This window comes from Meles meles, chromosome 2 (genome assembly GCF_922984935.1).
Source record: "Meles meles chromosome 2, mMelMel3.1 paternal haplotype, whole genome shotgun sequence".
Classification (NCBI taxonomy): Eukaryota; Metazoa; Chordata; class Mammalia; order Carnivora; family Mustelidae; genus Meles; species Meles meles.
The window spans coordinates 92,229,684-92,251,263 of NC_060067.1; the positions used below are offsets into that span (position 1 = coordinate 92,229,684).

General features: G+C 34.5%; 1 protein-coding gene across 3 annotated transcripts in view; it reads right to left on the reverse strand.

Moving 5' to 3' along the window:
• USP53 (ubiquitin specific peptidase 53) overlaps positions 1-21,580 on the reverse strand; it is a 67,803-nt gene that overhangs the window by 20,830 nt on the left and 25,393 nt on the right. For 2 of the 3 annotated variants that reach the window (XM_045989365.1, XM_045989355.1), the window contains 7 exons: positions 19,465-19,557; positions 15,056-15,190; positions 12,089-12,202; positions 11,863-11,945; positions 9,129-9,234; positions 8,164-8,310; positions 7,035-7,184 (listed from right to left, as the gene is read on the reverse strand). In XM_045989365.1, the coding sequence (XP_045845321.1) occupies positions 7,035-7,184; positions 8,164-8,310; positions 9,129-9,234; positions 11,863-11,945; positions 12,089-12,202; positions 15,056-15,079 (624 nt within the window). In that variant the 5' untranslated portion in view covers positions 15,080-15,190; positions 19,465-19,557. The remainder of the gene's footprint in view (positions 1-7,034; positions 7,185-8,163; positions 8,311-9,128; positions 9,235-11,862; positions 11,946-12,088; positions 12,203-15,055; positions 15,191-19,464; positions 19,558-21,580) is intronic. The other variant, XM_045989375.1, reaches the window with a different exon arrangement.

Consider the following 21,580-nt stretch of genomic DNA (forward strand, 5'->3'; position numbering starts at 1 on the left):
TGTCACTTTGTTTTTTCCTTTTCATGAGTTTTAATAAGCAGAATCATAGTTTCTTATGTCTCGCTTCTTTAATTTACCATATTGCTTTTCAGATTTTTCCACAATGTTGCATGTATCAATAGTTCATTACTTTTTACTGCTGAGTATTATATTCTATTGAATGGTTATACCACATTTCGTTTATCCATTTACCTGTTGATGGACATTTGAGTTGTTTCCAGTTTTGGTTATTATGTACAAAACTACTATAAACATTCAAGTACAAGTTTTGTGTGTTTTTACAGGAGTGGAATTACTAGTATCTATGGTAAGTACATGTTTAAGTTATAAGAAATTCATAAAATTTTCTAAAGTGACTATTCATATTGTATTTCCACTCTTCTGTGAGAGATCTAGCTATTTCACATCTTCACCAACTCTTGGTATGGTCAGTCTTTTTATTTTTAGCTATCCTTACATGTGAGATATAGAATCTCACTGTGAGTTGAATTTGTATTACTTTAGACCTAATAATTTACTGAATATCATTTTTTAAGGGCAGGGACCCAGCTTCCTATGGTTCTTCACTCTTGCACTCTTGGCCTCTCCCACACTGAGCCCACAGAGTTTTTAAATTCCAGGATTTTTATTTAATAGAAAACTAAACCTTTATTTTAGTTACGCCAAAAAAAAAAAAAAAAAGGCAATTACAACTAGTAATGCATGCACACAAAAACCTTGCAATTCTTTTTTTCATTTTGATCTCTTTCCTTCTTTCATACCTATGGCTGGACCCCAAATTCTCTTTCATTCCAAACTCCAAAAAGACCTTGTTTTACAGACTCAGACTTGGAAGGCTATGGTGTCTCTCATCCTTCTCTTCTTTCCATGCCTGCTCTCTCTCTTCCTATGATCAGTAGCTGTTTGCCTTCAGCTAGTTTCTCTGGCTACTCAAGTCCTGATGTGTATTATAAAGGTTCAGGCCCTGATGAGGCCAAACAAAATGCACTTCATGTCACAGGAGAGAAGAGAAGCCCATGAGGGATTCTCCTAACTGTGAGGCAAGAAGATACTGTGAATAATCGTCTCACCTTGTCATGCCAGCTTTCCAGACTGCCCTTAATGTATTCCCAGAAGGCACCAGGGCACTATGCAGTAGTGGATACACCCAAAAACCCAAGAGTTACTCTGAGTTGTGGAGTCATTCACAGCTAAATGAGCCCTGAGAAGTCCTCATCCTACATAGTCCTTGTGACAACACTATTCAGTTTCTTTGCTAATATTAAGACGCCTGAGTCAGATTTACTTTTCTCATGACTTTTTCTAAAGGTAAGTAAAGTGAACAACTACAATATGGTGTGACCTTGGTAGCTCTCTGTAGATCTTCCTGGACCCACCTATTTTCCTTTCACTTGACCTTGCTGCTAAAAAATTTTGGTAGAGTCAAAACACCAAAAAATACAAAACTAACCCTGGAAATAAACCTACTCAACTTTTTCTGGAGCAGAGCATCAACAATTGTGGAGTCATAGAGGATAGGAGCTCTCAGGGAGAGGGACACATCACAGTTGGGGAAAAGGAAGAAAAGGGATGTGGAGACCTTCAAGTTAAATTTTACATGTCAAAGTTTGCCTGGGAGTCCTTATTCCCTCCTTTTCTCTACCTCCATTTCTGGATTAGTATCATAAGGAAAATGGTAGGCAAGTCACATATGTATTGTGAGCATACTCTGTGTGTGTGTGTGTGTGTGTGTGTGTGTGTATTAGTTTATGTAATTTAATTTTTTAAAGTTTTTATTTAAATCCAGCTAGTTAACATACAGTGTTAGTCTCAGGTACATAATTTAGTGATTCAGCATTTCTACACAACACCCAGTGCTTATCACAAGTAAACTCCTTTGTTCCCTCCCCTCCTATAACCATCAGTTTATTCTCTACAGTTAAGAGTCCGTTTCTAGGTTTGCCTCTATCTCTTTTTCCCTTTGCTTGTTTGTTTTGTATGCTATTTGTCTTTCTCTGACTTATTTCACTTAGGTTAATACTCTCTAGCTCCATCCATCTCATTGCAAATGGCAAGATTCCATTTTTTATGGCTGGTAATATTCCATTGCATGCATGCCTATATACACCCCACTTCTTTATCCATTCATCAGTCAATAACATTTGGACTACTTCCAAAATTTGGCTATTATTGATAACACTGCCGTGCACATATCCTTTTGAATTAGTTTTTCTGTGTTCGTTGGCTAAATACCTAGTAGTGCAATTGCTGGATCATAGGGTAGTTCAATTTTTAACTTTTTGAGGAACCTCCACACTGTTTTCCAGAGTGGGTACACCAGTTTACATTACCACCAACAGTGCAAGAAGGTTCCCCTTTTACCACATCCTTACCAACATCTGTTGTTTCCTATGTTGTTGATTTTAGCCATTCTGATAGGTGTGAGGTGATACTCCATTGTAGTTTTGATTTGCATTTCCCTGATTATCAGTGATGTTGAGCAGCTCTTCATGTGTCTATTGACCATCTGTATGTCTTCTTTGGAGAAATTCTCATGTCTTCTGCCCATTTTTTTAATTGGATTATTCATTTTTTCAGATGGTGAGTTTTATAAATTCTTTTTTTTTTTACTTTTAAAATTTTGTTTTTGCTTTATTTGTGGCTGTGATTTAAAAAAATAATTAACAGGTTTTTTGAATACATTATAACGAATATTATAGAGCATCTTTCAATTGGAATACACGCAGATACTAAAAACTGGTTGTATTTGATGTAGTGTCAGTGCACAAAGTTTGTATTATTTATATTAAGTGAAATATCTTTAAAGGTACAGTTGTTTCTGTAAAGCAGTAACATCTTCTGATAGTTTTTGAAGTTCTTATTGTCAGCAGCAGCTACCAATTTCATTAACACAGTTAAGGATGTTAAAGTAATCTTTAACACATTTACATCAAATTTCACAGAGTAAGTCATTATCTGTGTTATATTAACCAGAACTTTATATGTTGGCATTCCTGTTCATGAACATTTGGAGGTAGCCAGTCTTTCTCAATTAACCCAAAGCAATGAAGCAAACAGAAGTAACTCATATTTACTAAAGTTTTAGTTCTGTGTATTTTACTGTACTCAAATTCTTTGGACTGGTAATATGTTGTCATATATTAACTACTATACTTAAGAACATGATAGATAATGGAGTTTACCATGAATTCAAATGAGATTAATTAAATTTTTCTCCAATTCCTACTTTATGCAAAGTAATGTGGAGAATGATGGTGGTTATGGTGAGGACTGGGTACAGAGAGGTATGGATTTGAGACAAAGTTCTCCCCTGCCTACTATTAGTATAAAAAGACTCTCATCTAAGGAATTTAACTAAAACTATGTGTTTAAAAATCTTTTATATTTTTTAGTGCAGAAAATCCCTTGTTATACCAGGTTAAAAAGAAAAAGGAAAGGAAACAGATAAGGGCACAAAAAAGTAGCAAAATAAAAAAGCCTCAGATTGTATCATAATTAGGATTGTGTGTTGAGGCCAGAGAGAGGGGCAGAGAGAGGGGAAGAGAGAGAGAAAGAGAATTTGCTAGTAAACATTTTGGATACTAACCCATTATCAGATACGTCATTTGCAAATATCTTCTCCCATTCTGTAGGCTGCCTTTTAGTTTTGTTGACTGTTTCCTTTGCTGTACAGAAGCTTTTTATTTTGATGAAGTCCCAAGAGTTTTGATTTTGTTTCCCTTACCTCAGGAGACATATGCAGAAGGAAGTTGCTATGGCTAATGTCAAAGAGGTTACTGCTTGTGTTTTCCCTTAGGATTTTTATGCTTTCAAGTCTCATATTTATGTCTTTAATCCATTTTTAATTTATTTTTTGTATGGTGTAAGAAAGTGGTCCAGTTTCATTCTTCTGCATGTTGCTGTCCAGTTTTCCCAACACCATTTGTTGAAGAGACTGTCTTTTTCCCATTGCGTTTTCTTTCCTGCTATCAAGATTAATTGACCATATAGTTCTGAGATCCCTTCCGAGTTTCTATCCTGTTGCATTGATCTATGTCTGTTTTTGTGCCAGTACCATATTGTTTGATTTCCACAGCTTTGTAATATAACTTGAAGTCCAGAATTGTGATGCATCCAGCTTTGCTTATCTTTTTCAAAGTTGTTTTGGCTATCTGGGGTCTTTTGTGGTTCCATACAAATTTTAGGATGGTTTCTTCCAGCTCTGTGAAAAATGCTTGTGGTATTTTGATAGGGATTACATTAAACGTGTAGAGTGCTTTGGGTAGTAAGGACATTTTAACAATATTTGTCCTTCCATGAGCATGGATGTTTTTCCATTTCTGTCACCTTTAATTTCTTTCATGTGTGTTTTATAGTCTTTGGAGTACAGGTCTTTCAGCTCTTTGCTTACCTTTACTCTGATATATCTTATGGTTTTGAATGCAATTGTAAATGGGATTGATTTCTTCATTTCTTTTTCTGCTGCTTCGTTATTGGTATATAGAAATGCTACAGATTTCTGTATATTTTGTATCCCGTGACTTTACTGAATTTGTGTATCAGTTCAGGCAATTTTTTGGTGGAGTCTCTCAGGTTTTCTATATGGAATATCATGTTATCTGCAAATAAAGTTTTCTTTTTCCTTACCAATTAGGATGCCTTTATTTCTTTTCATTGTCTGATTGATTTACTTCTTTTCATTGTCTTGATTGCTTGGACTTCCAGTACTATGTTAAATTAACAATGGTGACAGTGGACATCCCTGTTAAGTTCCTGACTATGCAGGAAAAATTGTTTTTTCCCATTATGTTAGTTATAGGGTTTTTATATATGGCCTTTCCTACATTGAGGTATGTTCCCTCTAAACCGATTTTATTGAGGGCTTTTATCATTAACGGATACTGTATTTTGTTAAACGCTTTTTTTGCATCTACTGAAAAGATCAAAGGGTTCTTATCCTTTCTTTTATATTAATGTGGTGTATCATGTTGATTGATTTGTGAATACTGAATCACCCTTACAAACCCAGGAATAAATCCCACTTGACTGTGGTGATTGATTTTCTTTTTAATGTATTGTTGGATTCGGTTTGCTATTATTAAGTCCTATTGGTTGCTAGAACTTGCAAAATTTGGCCCTTCTGGTTTTCAAAGCCAAATGTTAAAAAGAGATTTGTCTTCCCAGTGTGACAAGTCTGTTTCTCTCCCTTATCCTCACCAGCAAATGGCATACTGAAATTTATATTTTTGGGTAAATTTTGTTGTGTTCCTTTAAAAAGTACTGTACTTCATTCTGGCATTTGTTAAATTATGTAGGACCATCCTGGTGCTTTGAAGGCTTCATTTTAAGCTTTTTATGTCAGGTACAGAGTAGTATTCAGTCTAGGTATAATTTAGCCCCACAATTAAGGTGATACTTTTCTGAGGATTCTATCTGTTGCTCTTCGCATTGCAACATCTTTCTATTCTTGCTGGTGTGGATGCAAACTATTCCTAGCCCTATATGAATTCTGAAAATTGCCTGACCTTCTGTTTTCCAGTTATTCTTTCCCCAACCTTGTGCAGGTTTGGTAACACAATGTCAGATCACTATTCAGCCAAAGATTAAAGGTGACCCCTCTACCAATCTCCAGAACTTTCCCTCTGTGTAGTGTTCTTTCTGGTAATCTGTCCAGCGAATTTTAGCCATCTTAGCCTCCCTGAAATCCAATTTCGGTTTCCTCAACTCAGTGAGACTGCTTTATCTGAATCCTGCCTCCCTGCACTGTAAAAACTACCTGTAGGTGGTAAATAGGAATAACCGTAGGGCTCATCTTGTTTGTTTCCTTTTTTTCTGTTCAACTGCCTGCTGGCCAATGTCTAAAAAAGTTATTTTGTCTATTTGGTTTTCTAATTTTTAATACTGGAAGGGCTATTTCCATAGCAGTTCGTCCTTCAAAGAAACAATTAGAAATCTACTAAATACTGAATATTTGAACTTCTGACTTAGTAATTCATAATGATGATAAATGGCCCTTTCTTATATCATATTCCTTTCTTAAAATGAAAGGAAATGGAATTGTACATCATTTGCTTATTAGCACAATGAAATAACTTGTACTTTTAAATCCATTTACTGCTTAACAATAGGATTCTCAAAGCCAATAAACCTAGGCATAGTATTGACAAGATCAATAGTTTTCATATGTGGCAAAATCTTAATCTCCTATAGAATTAAAAAAAAAAAAATCAGGTATTGGCCTCTACACCTCTGCATTGAGAATTTAAGAGTCCAAGCACATACACATTTTTTCAAAAGTTCCAAAGGTGATTCTGATAAATAGTCCTTATTACAAACTATTATTCACTAGTTTTCTAGATATTATAATGTTTGAATAAGTTATGACTAAAAGAAAAAGTAATCATACCTAATTCTGAATACCATATACAAAGTCTAAAAAAGCAATCATAATAATTTTAAAAATAAGCAGATTTTCATCACTAATTATATAAAGCAACTGTGAATCATTCACAAAGAAATTCACAGAGCAACTTGTATCAGACAAAATGTACCAGACATATGGATCACTGACAGTTATATATTTACATTCTAACATTTATTTGTCAACTTTTTTATTATTCTGGAAATGGACTGGTTTAAAAATTGGCTTTAAAATAAACCAGATATCATGGGCTCCTGGGTGGCTCAGTGGGTTAGAGCCTCTGCCTTTGGCTCGGATCATGATCCCAGGGTCCTGGGATCGAGCCCCGCATCGGGCTCTCTGCTTTGCAGGGAGCCTGCTTTCCCTCCCCTGACTCTGCCTGCCTGTGATCTCTGTCTGTCAAATAAATAAATCTCTTAAAAAATAAATCAGATTTCAAAAATTAATAAAAGGAAGTATGAACTTAACAATTTATTATCATTAAGGTCATTTATTTTATATAAGAAATGTTTACATACAATCATTATTTTATATAATAATACTACATAATATACATTTTATATTATTATTTCATTTATTCCTAAAAAATAAGAAGTCACAATAATTATCCTAGTTAGTGAAAGTGTCAACTTACCTCTTTCACATTTGCATCATCAAAAAATACCCATTTGGAACTCTTCGTATGAAAAGCAAAGGCACAATAATGTCGGCTGGTGTAGCAGATCATACCAACTAGATGAAGTTCACTATTTTTGGCATTTTCATCAGTAACTCTATAAAAAAGCTGTTCAAAAAAATAAAAATGTATATTTAATACTGTATCTTTTTAAAAATGAGGAACAATAATTTGGTGAGTCAGGTATTTGACTATCTATGAAAAAATTTCATGCAAGCTTCCTTAATCCAATATTATATTAGTACAGAAAGTACCACTAAGATTGGACTGAACAGGGGCGCCTGGGTGGCTCAGTGGGTTAAGCCGCTGCCTTCGGCTCAGGTCATGATCTCGGGGTCCTGGGATCGAGTCCCACATCGGGCTCTCTGCTCAGTGGAGAGCCTGTTTCCCTTCCTCTCTCTCTGCCTGCCTCTCTTGTGATTTCTCTCTGTCAAATAAATAAACCTTTAAAAAAAAAAAAAAAAAAGATTGGACTGAACAGAATTACTATTAACTATTACTTACTATTAACTATAGCTATTAGCATTCCTCCAATAAAATGAACTCACCACAATTTAGTTCAGTAACCCAGTATCTTGACCCTTTATATACATAAACTGGAAATGAGGGATAAATTACACAATTCCTAATAATTTTTCATTGAATCACATATTTGAACATACATTAAACATATTATCTGAAAGCTAATTATCTAAAAGTTTAATTGTAATATAAACCAATCAAATATTAAGATATTAATAAGCATATAGAGATCAGTGCTGTAGATAATTTTTGACTCTTTACCTTTCTAGGTTAATATTTATATTTTGTCATTACCACACTCACACACACACACATCATTATCATCATTCTAGAGTGATACAAGAACTAGAGCATGAGACAGTTTATAACTGAAAGTCATTCCCAGTCTATGCAAGAAAGGCATTCCAGTTAGCTCGATTTGATGAATTTTATCAGGATTATATCTGAATGTTATTTCCTTTAGAAAGAAAATTTAGTTTTGAAAAACAAAGTGTGTTATAATATATGAATACATTTTATAATAATTTAAAAACAGAAAGGAAGAGAATGAAAACAGTTGACATACCCCAGGAAGATAAAGATGTGTTGCTAGATTCCGAACAACATCTTCGGTCAAGTCAGAATGTTCAGAATCCCATACTAAACCAACTGTTACAATCTCTGGGCAATTCATTAAAACACGGCGAATTTTTATTTTTTGGCCACAGTTACTCTAAAGAAAAACATAAAAGGCAAATTTTGAAATTACTGAAATAGGTATACCATAAGTAATACTTTACAGTTTGTATTAAACAGTAACAACCTTCACATATATCAGAAAATTCTTTGTTTAGAATACTAAAATTCACTTTTATCCAGCTATTTGCTTAATTATTGATTAAATAGTAAGTTTGTTTTAAATCAAAGTACTTTCCTTTGGTATTTTTAAAATCTGCTACAATAAGAATTCAATCTAAAAAAATGAGAAATAGAACACTGAAGTCATTAATAATATTACATTAGAAAAGAATGGTACCATTTATAGTGCTTATAATGAAAATAAGAAACTTTCTCTTTAGTCAAATGATAGATTTCAGAACTTAAAAAAAATAATCAGGGGGCACCTGGGTGACTCAGTTAGTTAAGTGCCCGACTCTTGATTTCAACTCAGGTCATGATCTCAGGGTGGTTGAGATCAACCTCACCTAGGGCTCCACACTCAGCAGGGAGTCTGCTTAACACTCTCTCTCTCCCTCTCCTTCTACCCCTCCCCTCCAGGCCTCCTTGCATGCACACACGTGCTCTCTTTCTCTCAAAAAGAAAAGAAAAAAAAAATCAGCATACACTAACTTAAATCCTTCACAAAGAGTTTTTAAAGAAATAGTCCTCAAACAGCTCACATGGTATAAAGAGTTGCCTAAAATAACACTGAAAAAATAAATTCTTAAAATCAAGCCCATGTATAGTTAGTATTTACATGGTAATTTCTGAATATCTATTTTCAAATTTATAAACATAAAAGCACATTAATATTCTCCAAATTATACTTACAGGACATTTCCTATAGTCATCAGTTGTATTTGCTGCTTGCAGCAATTCTGCAAACATTTCAGGCTTAAAACGTTCATGCCTTTCCATCATTCTTTCTACCTCGTTGCTACAAAACAAAGGAGCAGCGTCAAATGTGTCCTTTGAACTTTAGAAAGATCTAACAAATTATGCATGAAGAATATTAAGTTATCAATATGGGTATTTTACACCTTAAAACAGGTTCTGTTTGAAAAATTAACCATAAAGTAAATTTTCATAGAGTGAAAAATTATGAAATTTGGCAGGTTAACTTATGATGAAAAAAATTAGGTCAAGAACAAAAATAAGACTAAATTTTACCATTGTTTGGAACTACATGAACAAGGTAATGAGATAATCCTAGTTCTGTCTGGAGGTAGTTCTAAGTCAAATGTTTCTTTTACATTAGTATTTAACAAGTTGAGACTTGAGTTTAAATTTTGGCCTAACAAGAACAACAAATTGTTGGAAAGGCTTCCCCTCTGGCCTAAAGTTCTCAGAAACAAAGTTACCATTTTCAGCTAACAGAAGGCTCCTTTGCTGATTAATGCAGAAGTCAAAACCAAAACTATTTGTTCAGGCTTATGCCTTATGCTAACCATTTCATTACAGCCTAGGCAGGATATCTGTGCCACTTTTTGTTTAGTCTATTTTAGAATCAAATTTTTATATAGCAAGGTATTAAGTATCTTTAAACAACTATTTAAACACTTCCAAAAGGATATGTCATATAAGTTCAAATATCCTTACTACTTTCCATTCTAGATGCTCTGGTTCTGCTTAGTGGTAATATTAACTGTCTTAGAGCTAGATATATTTTACAGCTCCATGGTTTAATATACAGTATTCAATAATAACTAAAAGCACCTATTTTTCTAAAACACTTCACGAGTATATTAGAAAGCACTAAATCTGATAAGCTTGTTCAAAACTGTACATTCAAAATGATGCTTTTGTTAACATTACAAGAAATGATTTATGTGAAGCCTGGAATTCTGTAATTGGTATTCAATACTTATTACCAATAAAAAGGTGAATATAGTTGTCACTTAAACAACATGGGGTAAAGGGCGCCAACCCTTACACAATCCAAAATCCGTGTATAACTTCTGACACCCCCCTCAAAGTTAACTACTAATAGCCTACTATTAACTGGAAGCCTTACCAATAATAGTCAATTAACACACACTTCCTGTTATATGTATTATATACTGTATTCTTACAAAAAAAGCTGGAGAAAAGGAAATGTCATTAAGAAAATTATGAAGGGGGCACCTGGTTGGCTTGGTCAATTGAGGGTCTACTTGATCTCAGCACAGGTCTTGATCTCAGGGTTATGAGATCAAGCCCTGCATTGGGCTCCATAAACAGTAGGAAGTCTGCCTGAGATTCTCTCTCTCCCTCTCCCTCTGGCCCTCCTTCTGCCTGCACATGCATGCTCGCTCTCTAAAATAAATAAATAAATCTTAAAAATAAAAGAAAAATCTAAGGAAAAGACAATACATTTACAGTGCTGTACATTTATTATTGAGAAAAATCTGCATCTAAGTGGACCTGTGCAGTTCAAACCTGTGTTATTGAAGGGTCAACCATAATTAGAATTCAAAGTCTGGTTTCTTGCAATTGGTGGCGTGGACCAGGGAGAGACTGATGGAGCTCCAACTCTTGTTACATAAGATACTGAATCAGAGCACTGTCATTTTATGTAAGAGTTTCAGAGTTGACTTAAAATTTTACGGTTTCTAATGTGTGGCCTATCCTTGTTCAAACACCTTTTCATACAAAGTGAAAAAAAATGAATCTATAATTGACTGAATTTTAGGGAATGATTCCCTAAAACTATGCTCCCAAACTCTGGATATATTAAGACACTAAACACACTCAAATAATCAAATTGCTATTATTTAATAATCTTTAAGAAATATTGTGTCATATCGAAAAAAGCCAAGACGTTTAATAATATAATGAAACAGATAAGCACCTGATATTTATTTTGCACAATGATAAAAATATTGGTTCCATTTAGTAACTGTTATACTAATGTACTGATAATTATTGATCCACGTTGTTTTTTATATCAAAATACCTATAAATATTTATGATTTTATTCAATGTTCCTATTATATATTTATATTTTCAAATACCTGTTCGAAAGTGTTTAAACTACTCTTATTATGTAAAGTCTAGGGATCTTTTTGGATCCCTAACTCACTAATGTTTCATGAGCAGGGAAGGAGGGGCCAGGCAAGCTGGCAAATTTTTATTTCAGGTGAGTGTTGAGGCCTTAAATGCAATAAATCTAATGGAGAATTAATTTCACCTTTTTCTTTCTTTTCTCCTTACCCTGGCTTCCATCACCATGAAGGGACATGGAGCTGAAGGGAAACACTGTTACTACAAAGGTAACACCTTAGCAAAAATGAAGAAATCACATGCAGCTCCATTTAACACTGAACTTCTTGCCATTTTAAGGTCTCCTTTTCAATTCCCAAAACTTGCTATAAACATAAAGAGAAACAAATTTTGACTAATATTTGGAAATTTCATCAAGTATATGTTTTTGACCAAATCAGAAACAGCTAGATGAGCTGGACATCACTCAGCACCTCTGATGGTTGCTATTTTCAGGTCTAAGACAGAGAGCTGACATTCACATACATCATTGTTCTATAAAATAAATGCTCAATGTGGTAAACATGTTTTAACAGGCTCTCACCATAGGGCTGTTGTAGAAATGTACCGTACAAATTCTGTAAAAGGTAGAGGGTCTGATGATGCTCCACAGCTGCGACACACACACTACAGGGAAAAACATATGTTTGATTGATCAACCATAAAACATAAATATAATACTATGTTACATATCTTTAAATGTGTTACATATTATACCTATATAAACATATGCAAACAGAGTAACTAATGAAGTGGTTGAGCCATCTCACCTGTTCATATAGGGTCATAGCAAACTTCTGGTGAGTGATACAAGATTTAGAGGTACACATGTCTGCATCTCTGCTTGGCACTATATGGAAATGAATCCTCTCCAATATATTTTCCTAATTTAAAAAATTAAATGACAAATTAGTTGTGAAACTTACAGATGACACTATACAATATAACTCTTTTAAACTTTACAAATTTAAGAATCTTTTTAAGGGGCTGCCTGAGTGGCTCAGTTGTTAAGCGTATGCCTCTGGCTCTGGTCATGATCCCAGGGTCCTGAGACCCTACTGGTCCTGCTCCCTGCTCGGCAGGAGGTCTGCTTTTCCCTCTCCTACTCCCCCTGCTTGTGTTTCCTCTCTGTCAAATAAATAAATAAAATCTTAAAAAAAAAAAAAGAATCTTTTTAAGATTTTTTCAAAGTGTTAAATTTAACAGTGCCATACATACTGTCAGCTTTTCAGCTTTCCTCTTTAATCAACCCTTCAAATGCTGTTCAATTACTCAGCTTTTGTAGCATTAGCTCTTTAAAAGATTTAATGAAAGAAACATTATAATATAACATTATTGTAATAAATATTTTAAAAAGCCTTTAAAATTAATTCATGGTGGCTAACATCTAGAATTTAATATTAGAAAACATAAGTTTCCTATGTTTCCAGCATTCTCACATTAAGAAAAGCAGTTATTCTTTCAAAAATCCTACTTGGAACATTTTTATAGTCTCTGTAACTCACATTAAAAATAGCAATCATAAAGGTTTACCATACCTACACTAACATCCTAATGCAAGGAATCTGTCTGGCAAACAAATTTCAGTATGTAATACAGATCAATAAGGAGTACTTATTTCTTTAACAAGTAATCCTTCTTTTTGGATTGCAAAGCTTATCCAATGGATTCTTTTTTTTTTTTTTTTAAGATTTCTTGTATTTATTCGACAGAGAGAAAGACAGCAAGAGAGGGAACACAAGCAGGGGGAGTGGGAGAGGGAGAGGGAAAAGCAGACTTTTCACAGATCAGAGTCCAACACCAGGCTAGATCCCAGAACTCTGGGATCACAACCTGAGCTGAAGGTAAAGGCTTAATGACTAAGTCACTCAGGCACCCCTCCAATGGATTCTTTTAATTAGCTAACTTACCCATCTTCTGCCCTAGGAAATTTAAAAGCATTCAATTATTCAAGCCTAAATTTCTAGATAGTTCACGAATTATCATATCACTTATTAGTACATTTCATTTAAATGAAATGAAATGAAAATAAACTACAAAGTTTGGTATCATACAAAATATATTTATATTTTAAGTGATGGATCAATTAGAAATATGAGAAATATGAAAAGCATATTTCATGACTATGTGTGCTATTTTTTTTTTTTAAGATTTTATTTATCTGACAGGCAGAGATCACAAGTAGGCAGAGAGGGAGGCAGAGAGAGAGGAAGCAGGCTCCCTGCTGAGCAGAGAGCCTGATACGGGGCTTGATCCCAGGACCCTGAGATCATGACCTGAGCCGAAGGCAGTGGCTTAACCCACTGAGCAACCCAGGTGCCCCCTATGTGTGCTATTTTTGAAACATTTTAATCAACATGAAAAGTATGCTAAGCAGTGCACTAGTCAGAGATCTTTGCATCTGTCCAAGGAAACAGTAAAGATGATCATTGAGGAAATAACAACAGGGGCACCTGAGTAGCCCAGTCAGTTAAGTGGCCAATTCTTGGTATCAACTCAGGTCATGATCTCAGGTTCCTGGTATCAATCCCTGTTTTGGGCTCCACACTCGGTGGGGAGTCTGCTTGTGGATTCTCTCCCCCTTATCCCCATCTCAGCCTCTCCTCCCACTTGTGTGTGTGTGTGCAAGTGTGAGCACACACATGAACACATTCTCTCAAATAAATAAATCGTTTAAAAAAAATGAGAATAACATATAAATGCCAAATGAATTCTACAGACAGTAAACTCTACAGAAATCCAGTGAATTTAAAAGACATACTTCAGGAATAGAACAACCTATATTAGGAGGGAAAATTACAGGAGGAAATAAAGAGGTAAACTGGAGTTTAATTATAAATGGCCTTAAATGTCAGAAGAGTCCAGACTGGAGTCACAAGAATAGTTGAAAGGCAAAGATTAATCTGAAAAAATTTTTATTCATCTGTTGGCCACTAAAAGACACTGTAAGGGGATAGGCTGAAAGGATACAAGAAAGGAGGCTTAAATAATGCTGAGAGACGGGCCCAAACTATTAAGAAGTGGTTTCAGGAAAACAACGTGTCAAGGAAAACCTTAAAAGATTTTCTGATGAAAGAATGTATAGAATTTTTAAATAGATAAAAGACTATGAAAAAAAGTTTAGCTCTTTAAATATAAGTAATAATATCTGCAACACTGACACATTTAATAATCAACACATATTATGTGTTAGGTATGTATTAGGTATGTACGGTTTAGTTACTATTCAAAGGAATGCTCTACTTATTAATATGGTGGTAAAACAGAGACTTGGAACATCAACCCCAGTTAATGATTCTCAATCCAGAGTGAGGTATATAGCAGAACGGCTGCCCTTGATAGCTGCCCACCAATATCCTCTTCTCTCCCAAAGAGAATCATTGTATGTAATGAGAAATGCTACTGCTGGGAATGCATTATTGCACATATCAACACTGTGGAGGTAGAATACTGACTTAAGTAACATAATTCATGCTTAATAAATTTTTTTTCTAATAAATAGATTTTAAAATATTCCAGGAGTCTAATAGCCAATAAAAATGACAGCAGCACAAATAACCAAAATCAAAAGTCATGGGATTTAAACTCAGCTCTGAAGGGCAGGTAAGACATGGATCCAGTGAGCAGTTATGATTTGTTTCCATTGTTAGAAATTTATGTTTCATTAACCTTGAAATTCGTATCATTTAAGGAAAACAAGCTACTGTCCTGATTTAAGGATTAACCAAAATACTTACAAAGCACTCTGCAGCATCATCCATAAGGCCCAACTGAAATCGCTGCTCATCTTTGAAGCTCTCTGCTAGAGCATGCCTTATGTTATCCGAGGGAAGTGCTTTTTCTCGACTGTGTTGAAATTGTGCAAATATATTCTGGGGACCAACAAGTACATCAGTAAGTGTAAAGCCAACCACTAAAGAAACATGTCAGTAATTTCATTATAACACAGTGAGACTCACAGCTATACCCAGAAACTAGTAGTCTTTTGCTCTAAAATTCCATATAAAGATTATTTGTCTCAGTAATGTACAGAAATGGTTGCCCCAGCCTCGAAATCAAATGTTAGTGTGCACAGAATTCTCAGTTCCCATCCTCGAGGTTTCTAATTGAATATGCTGAAGTGAGGACAATTTTTAACTGTTCCCCAGCTTATTCTGATCTAAACTGTTTAAGGAAGAGTTCTGAGATAAGTTGCTATAAGTCTAAAAGTATGCTATAAGGAATTAAAATTATGTTAACCAAAAATAAATACAAAATCACATAAAAATTAGTAGGAACTCACTAGTCTTTTAAAAAAAAAGTAGCGTGGGGCACCTGGATGGCTCAGTTGGTTAAGCATCTACCTGTCTGCCTTTAGCTCAGGTCATGATATCATGGTTCTGGGACTAAACCTGGCATCAGGCAGGAGTCTGCTTCTCCCTCTCCCACTGCCCCTCCCTGATTCCTTCTCTCTCTCTCTCAAATAAATAAATAAAATCTTAAAAACAAAAAATATAGCTTAAATGAACTTTAATAATTTTTTTCTTCCTAAATAAACCCCAGAAAATGACAAACCCTGGTTTAAAAATAAACAATCAAATAACTTCAATACAATGAAAATTTCCCACTATTTAAATTTGCCTCTAAAAACTGACACTCTACAATTTGCATGAAGTCAGAAAAGATGAGACACCCAGGCATCCCTGACCTTTAATTTTTAAAGAAAAAAATTTTTCAAATTATCAGTTTTCCTCACTTAGAGCATTATTTCTAACCCAAGCCTAAGAAATACTGGAAACACTCAAGAACATGTGATTATAGGTGTTAATCTGGTTTTTCATTTTCCTTATTGAATTCAAATAAGATAAACTTTTAAATAAGTTCCAGTTTTATGACAATCATCTTAGGTGGGGGAAAGTGGAGGGGGGAAAAGGAGGTTTTCAGTGACAACCTACCAAATAAGGATTGGCCATACTAAATTCTTAATTAGCCTAAGGGGTATGTCACCTCAAAAACACTTTTTTTCCCCTCAGATCAATATATGGTAAGGTAGGAAAACATTTTAAAAATCTGTTTCACTACTGGGGTGCCTGGGTGGCTCAATGGGTTAAAGCCTCTGCCTTCAGCTCAGTTCATGATCCCACGGTCCTGGGATCGAGCCCTGCATTGGGCTCTCTGCTCAGTGGGGAGCCTGCTTTCCCCTCTCTCTCTGCCTGCCTCTTTGCCTACTTGTGATCTCTCTCAAATAAATGAATAAAATCTTAAAAAAAAAAAAAATCTGTTTCATTACTTCCAAAATATGTACTTTATAAATAAATAAAAAATTGAAGAATAATGATGCTAAATGATATTTGCTATCCAGATCTATAATTTTCTAATTATAATTAAAAAATGAAAAAATAAAAAAATATTTTCAGATGTCATTTGTTATTCAGGTAATTAACTTTTCAAGATAATGCTTGAAATATTAATCCTATGCCTGAATGTCACTCATTTGTTATCTGTTTTCTGACTGTTTAGTATATGTGAAGCACCTTCACTAGAAAACAGAAAAACCCTGCCCTCATGGGGCACACATTCTAGATATAGTAAGGAGAAGTAAGTAATTATATAGTATGTCAGTATGTGATAAAATAGAGAAAAATAAAGAAATAAAATACAAGAGAAAAAAATAAAGTACTATAAATAGAAATAGAGATAATGAGAGTAGGAAGGAGGTTAACTATTACCTAGGGTAGTCAGGGAAGGCCTTACTGATGTCCTCATTTGAAGACTGGCATAAAGGAAACAGGGTGTTAGCCACAAAAACATCTAGAAGAAAAGCACTGTAGACAAAAGGAATAATAATGAAAATAGTCAGAGATGGAAGCCAGCTCTGAGAAACTGCAAGAGGCAGCCAGTCTGGCTAAAGTGCAGTATCTGAGACAGTGAGAGAGAGAGAGAGAGAGAGAGAGAGAATGTTTTGGGCTAGTGGGGAGGCAGGTAGATGACTGTGTAAGGCTATGAAAGATTCAGGCTAGAAATTTTAACTATACTCATTTTACAACTGGACAAAATATTCAAAACTGACTGTGGTGTAAATAAAATGTGATACTGTAATCTGATCTAAGTTCATTCTTCATCCTCTAACAATAACCCTATTTTGCCAGCTTCTAAAAAAGAGAATATAAAATTGCCTTCTTTGGTGATTTATATTCAGGATTATAAGTCAAAATAAAACAGGAAAATGGCACTTTATTTTCTTGCATGTATATGTGTGTGTAAGAGTATTCAAGAATGTAAAAGAATGAAATATTTATCTCTGAAACATGTTAATAAAGTTTTAAATTCTTGGACAAATTTCAATGACACAAATGAGATGCTAATAGATACATGACTCCCTGTTTCTGCCTTTGCCTCTATTTATTCCCATCCAAGTAGCCAAAGAGATCTAGTCCAAACATTCTATCTAGTTAAAACAGATTATATCACTCTTCCACTCAAAACAATCCAGAGACTTCCTAAATTACTCAGGAGAAAAAGCCAAGGTCCTAACAAAGGTCTAGAAGGAACTACACAATATGGACTCCTGTTCCAGTTATTTATTGCTCCATAACAAACCACCATAAAACTTAGTTACTAAAAATAACACTTACTATGACTACAAATCATTAATTTTGGTAGGGACAACTCAACTCTGTTCCATTAATTTTGGTAAATACAACTCAACACTGGGACCTAGAACAATCTGAAGGTTGCTCCCTTATACTGAACAGTTGAGGCTGGTTGTTAATGCTGCCTGTCCACTTAGACTTCCGGTTTAGTTGTGGCTAACTTGGCTTCCTCACTTCATGACAGCTCACTCCCAAGAATGACAGCCCAACAGACAGAGCCAGATGGAAATTTTATCACCTTTTCAAATCTAACCTAACCTCAGATGTCTGCAGTGTCATTTCTGCCATTCTATTTGGTGGGAATGAATCCTTAAGACAGTCCATATTCAAAGAATAGACTCCACTTTTTGATAGAAAGGGTGCAGAAGAGGGGCACATGGGTTGCTCAGTTGGTTAGGTGTCCAACTCTAGATTTCAGCTCAGGTCATGAGCTCAGGGCTCTGAAATCAAGCCCCATGTCGGGCTCCATCCTGGGCATGAGAGCCTGTCTAGGATTCTCTCTCCCTCTCTCTCTCTCCCCGTCTCCTGCTCATGCTCTCTCTTTCTTAAAAAACAAAACAAAACTGCAAAGAATGTGCAGACAAGTTTATTTTATTTTTAAAGATTTTATTTATTTATTTATTTATGTCCAGCTCACGGGAGTGGGGGGAAGGGAGAATGGAAGAGAAAAAAATCTCAAGCAGCAGTCTGCTGAGCATGGAGCCCAAGGTGAAGCTCCTCGATGTTATGACACTGAGATCATGACCCCAGCCAAAAGTAAGAGTCTGACACTTAACCAACTGAATCACCCACACACCCCTTCAGACAGGTTTTAAAATAACCACAACTCACCTTACTTCTGAGCTCACCTCTTATCAGTCTTCCCCTTACTCACAAAGCTTCTGACACCCAAGTTTCCTTGAATGTGTCACATACACCCACCTCAGGGTCTTTGCAGTTACTGTTTCCCTGCTTGCCTGGAATGCTTCACTCCATCATCTTTTCCAGGTAATGGTTTAAATTTTCCCAGTGAGGCTTTCCTGACTATTCAACACACTCTATTATTCTCTTTCCCTGATTTATTTTTCCTCCTTTGTAGTTACTACCATCTAACACACTTTATATTTTGCTTACTTGTTTTCTCCTCCTCTATAAGAATATAAGCTCCATGAGAACAGAGCTTTTATCACCTTGTTCACTGCTGTATCATCAGTAACCAAAGCAGTGCACAAAATTCAGTGGTAGTTCAAAATCTATTTCATAAAATGAAAAAAGGATTGTTCCAAAATAATGAAAAATGCAATATTCTTAACTTTTTTATACTACTTAGAATATTAATTTTAACTTTCTTTACATAAGAGTGGAAAAAAAATCCATACACCTGAATAAATCAACTTTAAGAATTCACCTTCAAAGCTCTAAGTCACTTGACAATGAACTTTAATTTCAAGTAAACTGACCAAGTAAACTATCAAATAAAATTAAATTTTTGGCAAAACAATTAATAGTAACTTTCCATAATATTAAAGGGTTACCTTCAATGCACAAAATATGCAGGCATCTCCCTGACAAACATGTCCGGTTAGAACCCGCAAGCTTCTTCGGAATATATCCAATTGCCATAAAACCTAAAAAATTATAAGAAACAGTGAAGAAAGAAATACAGTAAGATTTTTCTTCCTGTGATAAAAGACAGATTTGATTAAGACTGCAGAAGGCTAACAATTTCTTTTAATATCTTGTGCACAATCAGACATATATAAGCAATGAAACAGTGCTTATATAGTATATATATATATATATATATATAGACATATATAAGCACTGAAACAGCAACTACGAAACACATGCAATGATTACATAAAAGAGGGATTTAGAAGGTATTCCTATTGATTCACAAGTAAAAACTGACAGGCAGAGAGTTAAGAAAAAACTAATTCCTCAGTTAAGGATTTTATATGAACAGGAAACATGGGACACTGAATGGAGGTCTTGGCAGTGACATGAAAGAGGAAGTGATTATAATACTTGGAACGGACTGAACTTTAGGAAGGAAATATAATTGGAGTTGAAAGTCAGGGTGTATCAAATAAGGGTCAGTAAGTAACAGCCAGAAAAAAAGGTGAGCAGAGGCTTGTGGCCTTGTGTATTGAATGACAAGGCGGACAGCTGTGTGGTAACAGGGGGACAGTACAGTAAAATGCATCAGTTAAGGAATAATATGAATATAATTTGCTGCAATTACCCATTCATCATTTGCTACTAAAAGAAAAAAGCAAACAAAAAACACTAAGTGTTTAAATAAAATCAGTCCAGTATTTAAAATCTAAAAAAATCTGAAAACTATAAAGTGAGGATAATTCTGCCTGCCTCATGGCATTCTTGTAAGGATTAAACAATATGTACTATTATATAAAATGCTTAGAGGCGTGCCCGGTACATAACTGGAATGCAATGAATGCCAGCTGCTATTTGTTGCTGTAATTACTATTACAACAAACAGACTTCCAAGTCTCCCTACATCTTTCAGTCATTTCCTCAAATAATATAACTTAGAAAAATCTATTCATGATCTCTCATTTCTCTCAACTAGAAACAAAGATTAAGAAAAACAAATGATTTTAACAGATATCCTATATTTTCAATTACTCAATAACTAAAGGCCATTTCAGAATTTCCCTTTGAGAGCTGCTTTTCCTTAAAGAAAACTGACAGGATCCATTTATCTATTACAAATAATTCAGTGTTTTTGAAAAACACTTGAAAATGTCTAATAATTCTCTTGCATATCATACATATCTGATCATACCATAAAATATGTGACACTGGAATTCATTCAGCTGTTAAGATGGAGACCAGGACAGCACAACCTTGGGAAGTAGCATAGCACGGTGCTTAGTAATACAACATTTGAAGGCCGACTGCCTGGGTATTAATTCTAGATTTACTGCTTACCAGCTCTTGGGTTGACTTGAGCAAAATATTTTCTGAAACTCAATTTTCTCATCAGAAAAATGAAGATTAAAGCAGTACTTACCCCTTAGGACTGTTGTAAGAATTAGATTAGGGAGAACATATAGTGTTCAGGTAAGTACCAACACAAGTAAGAACACAATAAATGCTAGTTATTGAAGATTATAACTTTGCTTTTAACTTACAGAATTTAAAACCACACCAAATGTCATAACTACTTAATTAGAGTTATGTCAGATAAAATTCTAAAATATTCAGAATATTTTAAAATTAATATTTAAAAGAGAATACCCTCCATAATCTGTTTATAAGGTCAGTGAAGTGTCTCTTCAAATGTAACTGGAATGTTTTCTGAATTCGCAAAATGTTTAAGTTATCTGGATCCAAACTACAGAAAAAATATTGTATGTAACTTTTCTACACATTATTTAGTAAAATAGTTTATCTTCTCTTTTAACAAATCCGTATTAAAAGTTATTCTAATTGTTAATCTTTATCCTACTTCCTTTTAAAGTATTGATTATAAACAACCAATAGGTAGACAAAGAAATCGAAGAAAAAAAGTTAAGTAAAATCTTGCCATTTGCACCAACATGGATGGACTAGAGGACATAATGCCAAGTGAAATAAGTCAGTCAAAGAAAGACAAATATCATATGATTTTACTCATATATGGAA